General features: G+C 42.7%; 1 protein-coding gene across 5 annotated transcripts in view; it reads right to left on the bottom strand.

The window, feature by feature from the left end:
• NR5A2 (nuclear receptor subfamily 5 group A member 2) overlaps positions 1 to 13,014 on the bottom strand; it is a 138,857-nt gene that overhangs the window by 111,670 nt on the left and 14,173 nt on the right. For 4 of the 5 annotated variants that reach the window (XM_077902403.1, XM_077902399.1, XM_077902398.1 and 1 more), the window contains 3 exons: positions 11,065 to 11,183; positions 9,367 to 9,508; positions 6,076 to 6,722 (listed from right to left, as the gene is read on the bottom strand). In XM_077902403.1, coding sequence (XP_077758529.1) covers positions 6,076 to 6,722; positions 9,367 to 9,508; positions 11,065 to 11,183 — 908 coding nt within the window. Of the gene's footprint in view, positions 1 to 6,075; positions 6,723 to 9,366; positions 9,509 to 11,064; positions 11,184 to 12,306; positions 12,411 to 13,014 lie in introns of those variants that run through there. The other variant, XM_077902401.1, reaches the window with a different exon arrangement.

The raw sequence follows: 13,014 nt of genomic DNA, 5'->3' as shown, positions 1-13,014 counted from the left end.
GAGCCTGCTTCTCCCTCTGCCTGTGTCTCTGCCCCCTCTCTCTCTGTGTCTCTCATGAATAAATAAAAATTAAAAGAATAAAAAATGGATTCCTGAAGTGACAATAGACAACGCACCATCAACCAGACCAGGTCGGCCTGGAAAAAGTCATGGAAGCAGATGTCCGACACCCCAAGAGACCTGGCTGTCAAGTCAAAAGCGCCAAGTCTAATATTCTCTGCAAATTCACAAAGTCAGAAGAAGAGTTCCGTGCCACCCCTCTGGTGGAAGGAAGAAAACCTGGCTTTCTCATTTCCTCGCCAACCCACGTAGGACAGACAGATGCTATTCTGCTATCTTTTGATGAGTAAGTCACATGGTGATGAACATTTTCATGCGCCTTCAGAGAGAAAGCAAACAGAGGACTCTTCTTGAGTGAAATCGCTTTGCAGTTCCTGCGGGAGTAAGTGCTTTGCATCCAGAGCGATGAGAACCCAGGTTCGTGGAGTGGCCGAGTCCAACTCTGGGAAGCCACCGGAGCATCTGGGGGGGGAGGGGGGTGCTGGGCCTGGACAGCAGGGGACACGGGGGGACCCTGTGTAGGCACTTTCTCCACCCTGCTCCCCCACACAGAACAGGGCCCCGCAAGCTTACTGAAGAACACCCTTGAAATTGGGGCAGATCCAATCAAATCTCAGACTACAAACCTGTATTGGCTGGGAGAGGTGAACAAAGGCCCGGAAAAGGGCTCTAAAATGTTCAAAATACATAAATAAAAACCCTGCTCAGAAAGCTTGTGTGATGGACCAGAGAAAAAGGAAGGTTTAATCCTACCCCAGCCTCCACACGTTAGACCAAGCCGCGCTCTGAAACCGGCTTCGGCAAGGCTCAATTCCTTTGGCACAAACTCCCTGAGTCTCTGAGACCTATTTTCCACAGAAACGCTAGTTATGTGTTTCAGTCAGGATTAATTTAGATTTTTTTTTTCTTCCTACATGTATCGGAATCATTCATCGAGGGGAAGTTCTTCTATATCCATTCCCAGAATCCTCTTAAGACATCTGGTCTCATTAGAAGATCAAATAGATCCTCCAGATTCATTAGTTGTTCAACAAAGTGGGAATTAGTTTCTCACTGCTCCTGGGTGTGTGAGATATTGAAGACCGAGATGAGAGAGAAATAACAAAGAAAACCTACGATCGTCTTGGACTCCCAAAGGCAGGCCTTTCAGCAGTGTGAGCAGGTCCTGGATTTGCTCTTAATTTTGGAAAAGACAAGGAAAAAAAAGTCAGGAGTATGGGCCATTAGAAGACAGATTTGGTTTAAGGATGGGAAGGTGCATGGGACTTAGGATACGGCCTCAGAAGACACTTCTAACCCTCTGCCTGGGTCTCTCTCTCTCTCTCTCTCTCTGTCATGAAAAAAATAAATAAAATCTTTAAAAAAAAAAAAAAAGGAGACACTTCTAATACCTCCCTAATGAGGGGCTCGTCCACCGCCTGACCGCCCCCGCACACCCCCCACCGTTCCCTGTCTCGCTGTCCTTTCACAAATAGACCTAAAAAGTAGCCCAGGCCGCATCCGCCGGCAGCAAGCAGAACCCAGGATCTAATCGTATTTAGCCACCTTAAGGGCGGAGCACAGCCCATGCGCTGCTGCTGAACCAGAGTCGCGAGTGTAGACTCTGTGCAGAGGCCGAGGTAGTAAGGAACGCTCCGGACACGCTTTCAAGGCTCAGAAGTGCTAGCTGGTAGGTCCACTCTCCTGAATGATGCCCCAGCAGGCCGAAAGAATTATTGTAGCTTTCTAAAGTTCACTCCCAGGGGGTCGTCTGGGCTCCGAGAAAATCTGTCTCACTGATTATTAGTGATTTAGTAATTGGATGGTAGTGATGGACTTTCTGATAACCTAGAGATTTGCTTTAGCTTCCCTGGCAAAGGCCTGTGTTTTCAGAGTCAAAGGTTATACTGCCTGTTTGTGTGTGTGTCTTGGGGGTAGAGAGGGGGAGTGGACAAAGTACTGCTTTCCTGAGCCTGAATCGGCCAGTCCCCATTCCGACACTTAGCAGTAGCTGTATCATCTTGGGTCAAGTCACAGTTCCATTCCTGCCTCAGTTTCTTCACTATGTAAAAGCAGGAGGTGGGTCAAATGATCACCACGTCTTCCGACTCTGGAAAATCTGGTTTCTGGGAATGGAATATTTTTCAATGCACACGTGTTTTGGAGGCTACTAGTTTCAAAAAAAAGAAAGAAAGAAAGCTACTAGTTTCATAGTATCAGTGTCATCTTTATCAGGCCAGAATTTTGGATTGGAATTAGAATTGCCCCTTACGGGTGTACAGAAAAACGAAACAGCTCACTGATGTGTCCTGCATCCCTCCCCTCCAATCATCTTCCAGCTCTTAAACTGCACAGTTCCTAGGAGTGGACTGTCTTTTTTTTTTCTTTTGAGCTGTTTATGTGCCATTTCATTAACTGTGAAGTTGGCAGCTGTAATTTCCTCTTTCTCATTACAATATTTTGAATAGGAACCAGAATATCTTTCTTGCACTTTTTTTTGCATGTCGACAACCCAAACAACCCATCAAACTCACTCTGGCCTTCTGTCCCCTTCAAAAGTAATCAGATGAAACCTGTATTCTCTCTTTTTATACCTGGTGGAGAGTGTAACTTGTCCACTTGGAACTTGTAGTGTGCAAGAGGTCATTTGCAAAACGGCCTTATTATCCTATTACTTCTACAGGAACAAATATGGGACTTTTCATCTTGGGGTCACAGAGGTATAAGCAATCTGTCCCATTAGTATATCACTTGATGGGCATTTCGCTGTGAAGTTAACAAGAAAAAGACCAAGGTTTAAAGGGGAGCATCGATCTTCCCAAATATTTAAAAATCGCCACTTTTGTAAGAAGATAGGGTAAGGACGGGCTGTAGGTTCCAGGGAGGTGTTGGAGGCCAGGCCAGAGGAAAGAGGCCTTTTCAGGACTTGTTCTCAGCAATGCCAGGTAGGCACGCCCAACGGAGGGCCCACAAACCCTTCTCCGGAGCAATGTTGCTTGAACTGCAGGTCATGCCTCATTAGGGGGTCATGTAACCAATTCAGGGAGTGATGACCGGAAATTTTTTAAAACATGAGGTAAATGAGACAAAAGCAGAATAGAGTAGAAGGTATCAGTGTGCATGGCATGCAGGAGGTCACATAATGTCTAGTCAAACTCCGGTTCGGGGTGTGTGTGTGTGTGTGTGTGTGTGTGTGTGAGAGAGAGAGAGATAGAGACGGAGGTCTGTTTCGATACACCAAGCTCCAATGTAAAATACGTTTTTACCCCAGGTCACAGTTTACAAACTTGAAAGCCACCGCCCTGGAGAAGTAAGTGCATGGCAATGCCCATGTCTCAGTGTTGCCTTCCAACAACTTGCTCTGTTTTGTGGCAAAGTAAGTTTATAAACGAAAGTAAAAGGAATCATGTGAACAGTCACCTTCCAGTTCTGTATTCACACTGCCCCTAAGTTCTTCCGAGCTCTACTTTTTCTTCTCCGAAGACTACGTAGGTTGAATCACGCTTTTCAAAGTAAGTGCGAGGCAAACCAGAACGTGGGTCGAGTTTCTCTTTCTTTCCTGGAGGGCACCTTCCTACCCCTTAGAAGCAGCCCCGCCAATGTTTGTACTTTCTTTCCCTTTCCTTTTTTCAGAGTGTCTTTTCATGACAGGCTGACGAGGGCACTAAGCAGCGATGTAAATGATGATAATGCTTTAATACGCTCCCTTCCCAAAGGATTTATATTTTAGCCAAATATGAAACCTCAAGCCCTATAAAAGAATCTTGTAGAATTTAGCTGCAGGGGGAGGAAAAGAGACATTTGGAGAGGAAGAGGGCTTTCCTAGCACTCTTAAAAATCCTACCTGTGGCTGTCTATATTCCCCTCAAAAGGTTTCCTTTTCGACATGTAAACGATATGCATGATTTCTTTCCCTGTGGATTGATGAAATACAACTTCAGCTGTCTTTCTTTTTTAAATAGATATTTATGAAACTGCCTTATCACAAAATCCTTGAGAGGAAATATTTTTGGGTCTTACTCAACTTTGCATTCCTCTTAGATCCAGTTCACTCTCTGGCAAATTTTACCTCTTTAATTTGTAGTAGGTATAACTGTTTATTATATAATTATATCACTCTTATTAACATATATGATAATATTGTTTCCCCATTGTCAAACTAGGAAGAAAGCACAACTGGATGCTTTTATGTGGAGTATCACAGTATTACGTAAGGCCTCTACACACTCGTCATAAAATCACAATAATAATAATTTAAAAATGACACTAGTTGAGTATTAAATAGATGCCAGGCTCCCAGTATATTTTGCCCACATAGTCTCATTTATTCCTTGCAAAACCTCTTCAATGAAAGTATTGTCATGCCCCCCCATGCCCCCTGCAACCACAAACACCACAAATACATTTTACAGATGAGGAAATTAGGCCTAAAGATCAACATCCTGCCTATGAAGACACAGTTATTGAGTTATGGCAAAGCTATAAGTCAAAGTGAGTCCATCTGCCTGCAAAGGTCAGTTGTGCTTTTCTCACTTTAACATTTCTTCAACTTTCAGTTGTATCTGAAATTTTTATACCATTTTCCATTTCATTTCAAATGCCTTACCAGCCGGCTGGAAGGACAAAGTTGGGAGTGAAAGAACACTAGGACGTTTTGTTTGTTTTGTCTTTAGTGAAAAATGCTTTGATTATCATCGGGTGGTTATATGCCCAGAAAATACCTGGCTTGACTGTGCTAACTCGATGCATGCGGCGCATCCCCTGCAGCCCAGTATCTTCTCCACCCTCAGTCATCTTTAAGTGGAGTGATAAAGGACAAGACAGTAAAGAGCTGGATACATTAACAGTCTTAACAGCATGGTGGTAGTAGTCTATCAACTTATTTGGATCTGTTCAGAGAACATTTTTGTTTCCCTGTACAAATCGCGGTGCTTAATAAAGATTGCCGTGAAAAGCACTATCCTCCATTTGCACCCACCTTTCGTGCTCCCCAGTCCACCTACGCAGTTTCCAACAGCCACCCTATACATTAAAAGTCTGCTCTGTATTATTGTCCTTCTCTCAATGAAGTTTTAAATCTCCTCCAAAAGTCCTAGGTGATCAGAAGCCACAGATCTTTGGCCACCGTGTCTGCCTCCACGACAGTAAAAGGAAGAAACTGATTTTGTAACAGATATACTGAGAAAGCAAATCCAGGATTCACCTTTGCTCTTAAAACAAGAATGAAACCGGTGACCACCAAATATGCTTTGGTAGCTACTCTTAGGTTCTGAACTTCGATATCACTTTCCCATATTAATTCAGTCTTAAGTTTCAGGAAATAAAATAATTATGTAGTTAAACAGAGATCCTTATACAAACATGTACTGTGTTTACAATGTACCAATCCATTAAAATCAACGACAGACGTAGATTATGAGAACTAAAACCCGAGCCAAGTAGCCTAGCACTCACCATGTGCCCAATCCCCATCCAATGACAGTAAACATCCTATCGGAATCTGCTCCGAAAACAAAGGCTTTACCAACCTAATGTCAAGGTAAACAGGTAGTAAATACCTATTTGACACTGCTAGCCAGTGGTATCATTTTCATTCTTTAGGGTCTAAACACAACTAAACATCGGCATTTTTTCTTTTAAATCGGCATCATTATAATACAGCTTTTTACTTGGCAATTCTTAAAAAAAGTTCACTGGGTGCTGGTTCACACTGACTTAAACTTTCTAGCCGTAAACCACCTGAGTTAAAGGAAGTAAGTGAAGACATTCCACTACTCAGAAACAAAAACAAATTTCCTGTACTTTACATGAAATGCCACGCCCCCCCCAAAAAAACTAAGAGGTACGTAGAATAAAAAACCCCATAAAGTGAAGCTGCAATAGTCCTGAAGTCAAGGTCTTAAGATTCTTCTACTCTGCAAGTCATACAGAGAAAAGTAAGGAAAACATATTTTTAACACCAAGAACATATGAAGTAGAAACAGAGTTAGCTCTCCCTTGAAAGGGGATTTTAAGTGGTAACAGCTGGTGACATACCTTAAGTTCTCGGAAGAAGATACTACTCCTGGCCCACTCGACGATGGAGAAGAGGGTTTGGTCAGCCATTTTGCACATAAGCCCAAACGTGCTCAGCTTTTCATGCTTGCTTCGGTTGGCCTGCTCTTGCTGCAAATAGGCCATAATTTTGGCCTGGACTTGAGGCTCATCTGGCTCACACTTCAGAAGTTCCAGGATCAGATGGGGGATGCTCGCCGGGGAGCTTGTCTGGTAACTATCCATGTAGGAATAGCCCATTATGGACTCTGGTGAGCTGGTGTAGGGGTCTGGGTACTCAGACTTGATGGCCCGGCTAGGAAAGTGACTGTAGGTTTGGTAACCTTGCAGGCTGCCGTGAGGTGGCATTGTCATGCTAATGGGGGATGTTACAAAGGGACTTCTGTCGTAGTCTGTAGGAGGCAAGGCAGCGTGGTTCAGAGGTAGGCCTTTGGAGGCAGAATGGATGTTCTGAATTGCAGAAGAGATGGTGAGCTCAGAGGGCATTGCTTGGATCACCTGAGACATGGCTTCTAGCTTAAGTCCATTGGCTCGGATGAGGGCTTTCTTCTGTTGCTTTAGGGCCCTGTCTCTCTTGTACATTGGCCCAAATTTATTCCTTCCCCCACGCATTCGGTCAGCCCTTACCGCTGTGGGGAAATAAAAAATAAAAATAAAAATAAAAGGAGTAAGGGTATAAATAAGATGCAAATTATTAACATTCTCCAAGTATCTAGGAATGCTGAAAATTGACCACAGGTGTTAGGTGTGTGGTTGCATTACAAAAGCCCACAAAGCTTCCCCCTTCTTCCCCAAAAAGCCAAGTCCTCTTTATTAATGAATTCTTTCCTTTAAGTGTTTGTCATCAAAAAAAAAAAATTATTTTGGATGCATAGGGACATAGTAACCCTTTAAATTTCATAATCTTTCCTACACACAGGAGATAACTTCAGATTGCTAAGAAAGAGTGTCAGTTTCTATTACCAGAATTCTCTTTACAGAAACCCAAACAGCTAAGAGGAAAAAAAGACAAAATCAACCCATTTCTGGATCCAACTGTGAATAGCCTCCCTTAGACTATCTTCCTCCCTCAAAGCTGTTTTGCCTAATTTGCTGCAAAAGGGTTGAATACATGCTCTTCCTGGAAAATCATTTTCACCTGGACTTGATGAGCACACATCAGATAACCACCAGTTATTGTTTCTAAGGTAAGGAGGACTGGACATAATTAAAGCAAATTTATTTCAGAAGCTGTCAAGACAAGCCCACCATTGCAGCGCTGCGTGGACTCTGGGACCATGTCTAATAAGTGAGTTAGCAGTTGTCTCCAAGCCCATAGTGGCCAATGGCAATTAGAAAGAAAACAGTGACTTCTGACAGCTTCTGATGTGTTGAAATTGCTGGAGGTTAAGTTTTTGTGCTTTTTATCTTAGGATTAGTATATTATTAAAAATTTATTGTGAATGCTAGGTATCTAGAATATTGTGCAAGTTTTTCATCTGGATGATAATTTATTGAATATTCAACTGTTCCATATTACTGCTAAGGAAGTATAGTTTATAGTTATGCCCCACAAGTGACTTACAATTACTAATACTTTTTAAGGTAAAGAAATGCAACCCTTTCCTCTCATTAAAAAAAAAAGAAGAAGAAGAAGAAAAGAAGAAGAAGAAGAAGAAGAAGAAGAAGAAGAAGAAGAAGAAGAAGAAGAAGGAGAAATAATCAAGTGAGACACCATTTGAAACCACAACATTTACTTGTGTGTGTGTTGTTTTTTTCAGTAGGCTCCCTGCCCAGTGTGGGGCTTGAACTCACAACTCGGTGAGATCAAGAGACCCATGCTCTACCCACTGAGGCATCCAGGCATCCCATATTTATTCTTTGACATTTTACCTTTTGAGTCTCCTACTATAGTATGCATCTCCCACAATATTTGGCTGTTTGGAAAATAATAAAGTGATTGGTAATAAAGAAATTAATGAGCATTTCTTTCTTGATCTTGTTCTCAATCTCTTCCTAAAGCAAGACAGAGTTAACAGTTCTAATCATAACCAAAGTGGCTACTTATATTGGGAAAGAATCTACAAGCACTTCGGCAGATTTGCCGGAAATCTTTTGAGCATTTCTATCAAGTCTGAGAGCCACATAACAGGAAGGCTCCAAACAAAAATAGCCTGTGCCTCAATGATCAAATAAAATGCACGCTTGTATGTGGCAAATAAGTGATGTGTATCCTTGATTATTTTTTATTTGCACTAGAGTTGATCTGTGGAAAGTCAGTAGGCTGGAGGCTAAAAAAGAGCAACACACCATAATAGTCCATGAACTACAGATTATTTACAGTGATCACATAATAACTTTACTCCCTGCCAATCTGTACATTGTAAGTACCAGTTCTACTCTCACAACATAAAATTTAACATGGCTTTTGGGGAACCACTATCTTATTCCTGTCAAACCAATGTTACTGATTTAATAGCTCATTATTTTTCATGTTTCCTACTTTTCAACTTCATTTTGCAGCTTTCGTCATTATCTTAAAAAAAAAAATAAAAGAAACGTGTTTTCCCACATTATCAAAAATGATACTCTCCACACAAGAGACTCCATTTCACAATGAAAGGCTGTAATTCTTGCCCAGGAGTCATGAAATTAATAGTAACAATTGTGACAAGGGAAGAATTTAAAGGATTAAAATCAGACTTCTACTAGATTTTTTACTAGAACATCCTTGGTTTGAAAATGTCACGTATTTTTTTTTAAGTTTTGCAAATTTTAAAAATTTGTTCTCAGTTGAATAGCTTTAGTCTTGTTTTTATCTAACCAGGCCTTTTTATTTTTTTAAAGATTTTATTCATTTATTCATGAAAGACACAGAGAGACAGAGAGAGGCGGAGAAGCAGGCTACATGCAGGGAGACCAATGTGGGACTCGATCCTGGGACTCCAGGATCACACCCTGGGCCGAAGGCAGGCGCTCAACCGCTGAGCCACCCAGGGATCCCTAACCAGGCCTTTTTAGTGTCAAATCCATCTGCTCCCCAAACTAAAAATTTTTTAAAGGTGGGGGAAGGGAAACTCCAATATTTATAAGTTTTTTTCCTAATAGACTTCACCAGTGTTTAAATGATCCTCAGACTGTTCTGCTGACAAAACATAAAAAAATATCTTACATTATTGTCCATGGTGTTAAAAGACTAGGAAAATAATGTTACCATATTGGAAGTACAATGTTATTTTAAATCCTATGTCCTTGGAGAATTTTAACAGGCAGTAGTCTTTGGAAGAAACTTACCTTCTAGTTTCATTCCAACACTTAGACATTTTTGAAATCGACAGTAAGGACAACGCTTTCTCTGTGTTTTATCAATTTGGCAGTTCTGGTTTTCTATACATGTGTACCTTTTATTATTTTGGACTGTTCGCTTAAAAAATCCCTACAAAACAGAGAAAATAGTGAGACATATTATAAATCTAACACCGTCTCTTCCATTGTTTCATTTTAAGGAAATCACCAATAAATCTTTTCATTGAACCAATGAGCCCTTCCGTGGCTCTGTGGTTTGTCTTACACTTTAACAAGACCAACCCTCCAAAACAGCACTGGGCCAAAGTGGAGATTTTTCTAGTACTGGAGTTATATTCCTAGAATTACAACAAATCTTAGGAAGATTTGGATACATACCATTTCATCTCAACAGTCAGAGAAAAACACATTCTATATTAACCAGTATCTTTTTAAATCTGTTTTCTTATTAACTTCATATTCCAGAAAGTTGCTCATGGAGATCTGTACTGTTTGTAAGCAGTGTGATAGAATTTTAGTGGCAAACCATTGTAAAATGCCAGTGGAAAATCTGAATAGCAAAACACCCCAGATTTTTTTTTTTTTTTTTTTTTTTACAAATGTCAGCACTAGATATGTTAAAAGCAAAAAGATTTAAAGAGTAAAATGGGAAAGTGTTCATAATTCCATTGGAATACATTCAAGTTGTAACTCTGTAAAAAAAAAAAAAAAAAGTTGAAACTAATGGCAAAGAAAAGCATGTGTAGCAGAGAGCTAAATTTTAGCAGTGTGCTTTTCTTGTATTGCACCCAAAAGAATTTATCAAAAACAAATTTTGTTAGCTTCATAATATAATAACAGCTTTACCAGGATGGTACATTCTTTATGTTTATCCTACTAGCCATAAAGTGAAACGATCTTACTTTGTTACAGAGAATGAAGGGATTTTTCCTGGCAATGGTTTAAGTACTTGTAATTGAGCTTTCTACTTTAAAAAATGTTGAGAAATACCAAGTATCAAGTTGACTGGGAATATATCAAAAAGATCTAAGATAAATTCTTGATCTATGGTTGAGATTATTATGAACAATATAAGTACATTTTACATGTTAAAACTTCTTGCATTTAAATAGGTCATATAATTTATTTATGAAAGCCACTCTTACTATAAACTGAGATGTGGTTTCTTATTCTTTATGATATAATTTCAAAAAATCTTAAAAACTGTTTTTGGAATAAATCAGGATAAAAATCACACGGTTGAGAATTTAGACTTTTATCTGTGGATAAAAAATGTTTAGACTCGCAGCACAGAATACCCTGAAGTTAAAATATATTTAGGAAATACTTTGTCATGTTCCCTCTCAAGAACAACGGTGCTTTAAATATATATAAGTCAAGCAAAATCAATATTTAGGACTGTTAGAAAGAGAAGTCTTTCTACAGATACATCACTTTACTACCATAAAATATTTTAAAGCCACGAGACTGGCAAAGTTTTCTAAACAGCATACATTTTTTTTTTTTTTTGCCTTTGGAATTAAATCAAACACATATTTCAAAACATCATCTCCCTAAGACTAACTCTTTCTCTCATTTTTAATTGAGTCCAAAAAAAGACAGCCTAAATTTAGGTCTAAAAAGTAATCCAATGGTTTATTTTGGTTTTGAACCTTCTATTTGTCACATAGCAACGTGTAAGCAAACCTTGCAGCTTTCACAGGTGAGGAGCCCATAATGGTATCCAGACACTTTATCTCCACACACCGGACAGAGCTCTTCAAGATCTTCATCGTAAGAGTAATTCACCATTTTAAACTGAGACACTGAAACAAAAAAAATGTATACACATAGCTAATTAATTCACTAGGTAGGTTTTAATCCTGCAGTGAGAAAGCATTTTGGTTAATTAACTGGTGGGCAAACATCCCAGGTACAATATAAAATAAAAAACACATATTTTTAAAACACCTAGGCACCCTGAAAAACTATTTTTATGCAATGAACATAAAACATCTTTTGGACTCCACCAGCGTGCACTTCACTTCCTTCTCTCTCTCTTTTTTTGTTTTTTTGTTTTTTTTTTTTTTTTAAACTTAAAAAGAATTCCAACTTCTGTTGTTAAGAATTTCAAACTGACCACTGTGGAACGCCTTCTTTCACAACCGCCCCAGGCAGCAAATCAGGGTGGAAACGCGAAAAGGCAGAAAGGGAACAACCTGGAACTCCCCTTAAAGCCTCCTGAAGTCAAGACCCCAAAGTGTCCCCCGCGCCCGGAGGAGGGAAACGGGCACACCCGCTCCGGCCCTGCGGGGGGGTCCGAGGCTGCCAGCCCTGGCTCAGCAGGCCGGCGGCTGCGACCTGCAAAGCCTCGCCGCGCGCCCTGAAGCCCCGGGCGCCTGCCTCCCTGCAGCGGCCGCCCTGGAACCACAGCCCGCCGCTCCCTACGTTCCAATCTGCTGGATTAATTGAAACCTTCAGCTCCGCATGGACAGGGCTGCTTGCTGTCTGCATACTTTCACCTCTCCACATTTGAAAATCTGTAAAAAAGGATAATGATAAAGGAGGAGAAGAAGGGAGGGCGCCCGGAAGACAGAGAAATAAAGAGAAGGATGCACAGGAGGGTCTGGTGCAAAGTAGACAGGTCCTGCGTCGCCCTCAAGTCAGGCCCTGCGATAGAGTTCCCACGGTGCGGATCAGCAGTGCAAACCGGCGACACCTCGAGACCCCTGCTACGCAGCGGTGGGGCCTCCGGACGCGCGCGCGGCCCGCGGAGGGGACCCAGCGCCCGCCTTCCGCCGGACGCAGCCCTGCCAAGGCGCCCTTGCAGCTGAAAGATGGATAAGCCGCGCGGCCAGGACAGTGGCCGGGAGACCCCAGGCCAACACCCGCCCCATTCCCTTCCTGGGACCCACGGGGGCCCCGTCTGGGAGCGCGGACGGCAGGCACCTGCGGCTTGGGGCAGGTCCGCGCGCCCCGCCACCGTCCCGCGAAGCCCGGGGTGCACTCGCCTCTCGCCCCTCGCTCCTCGCTCGGCGACACACAGGCACACACGCACGGCCCAGCTTAAGTTAATCAGTGGCATTTGCAGGGGGCGGGGCGGAGGGGGGCCGGGGGGAGGGGGAGCCGACGGCCGGACAGAAGTTTCCTCTGATTTGTTTACCAAAAAGGAAAGAGAGAAGTGGCCCCCACCGCATCCCCGAAGTTCCCGGCCACTCCATCACCGTAATGCGGCCTCTTTGCCCAGGACGCCTTCTTTTTCTGTGCCTTTTTTCTTTTTTTCTTTAAATAATAATAAAGTTCTTTTTCACTTTATGGATTCTGCAGGCCTCCGGAAGGGGCCCCGGGGGAGGCGAGGTCACCGGCACCACCGGGAGGCTGAGGTCGCGCACCGACCGGCCGAGTCCAGACGCCTCTTCCCGAGACGCGGAGCCCTGGCCTGGGGCTTCACCCCGCGTGAGTGAGCCCGAGTTTGGGGACACGGGGAGGGGTCCCCCGTGAAAGATGTTGCGGTGGAAGCAGGCGCTTGGGGCTCCGAACGAGGCAAGTGCGGGGATGCTGGGCGCGGTCCTCCCGGCCGAGCCTGCCCTACGAGGTCGCGCCCGGGGCTGGCGCAGCTCGGGGCTTGGAGGAGCTGAGGGTTCCAGAACTCGGTGA

This window comes from Canis aureus, chromosome 6 (genome assembly GCF_053574225.1).
Source record: "Canis aureus isolate CA01 chromosome 6, VMU_Caureus_v.1.0, whole genome shotgun sequence".
Classification (NCBI taxonomy): domain Eukaryota; kingdom Metazoa; phylum Chordata; class Mammalia; order Carnivora; family Canidae; genus Canis; species Canis aureus.
This window is presented reverse-complemented; position numbering and strand designations above follow the sequence as displayed.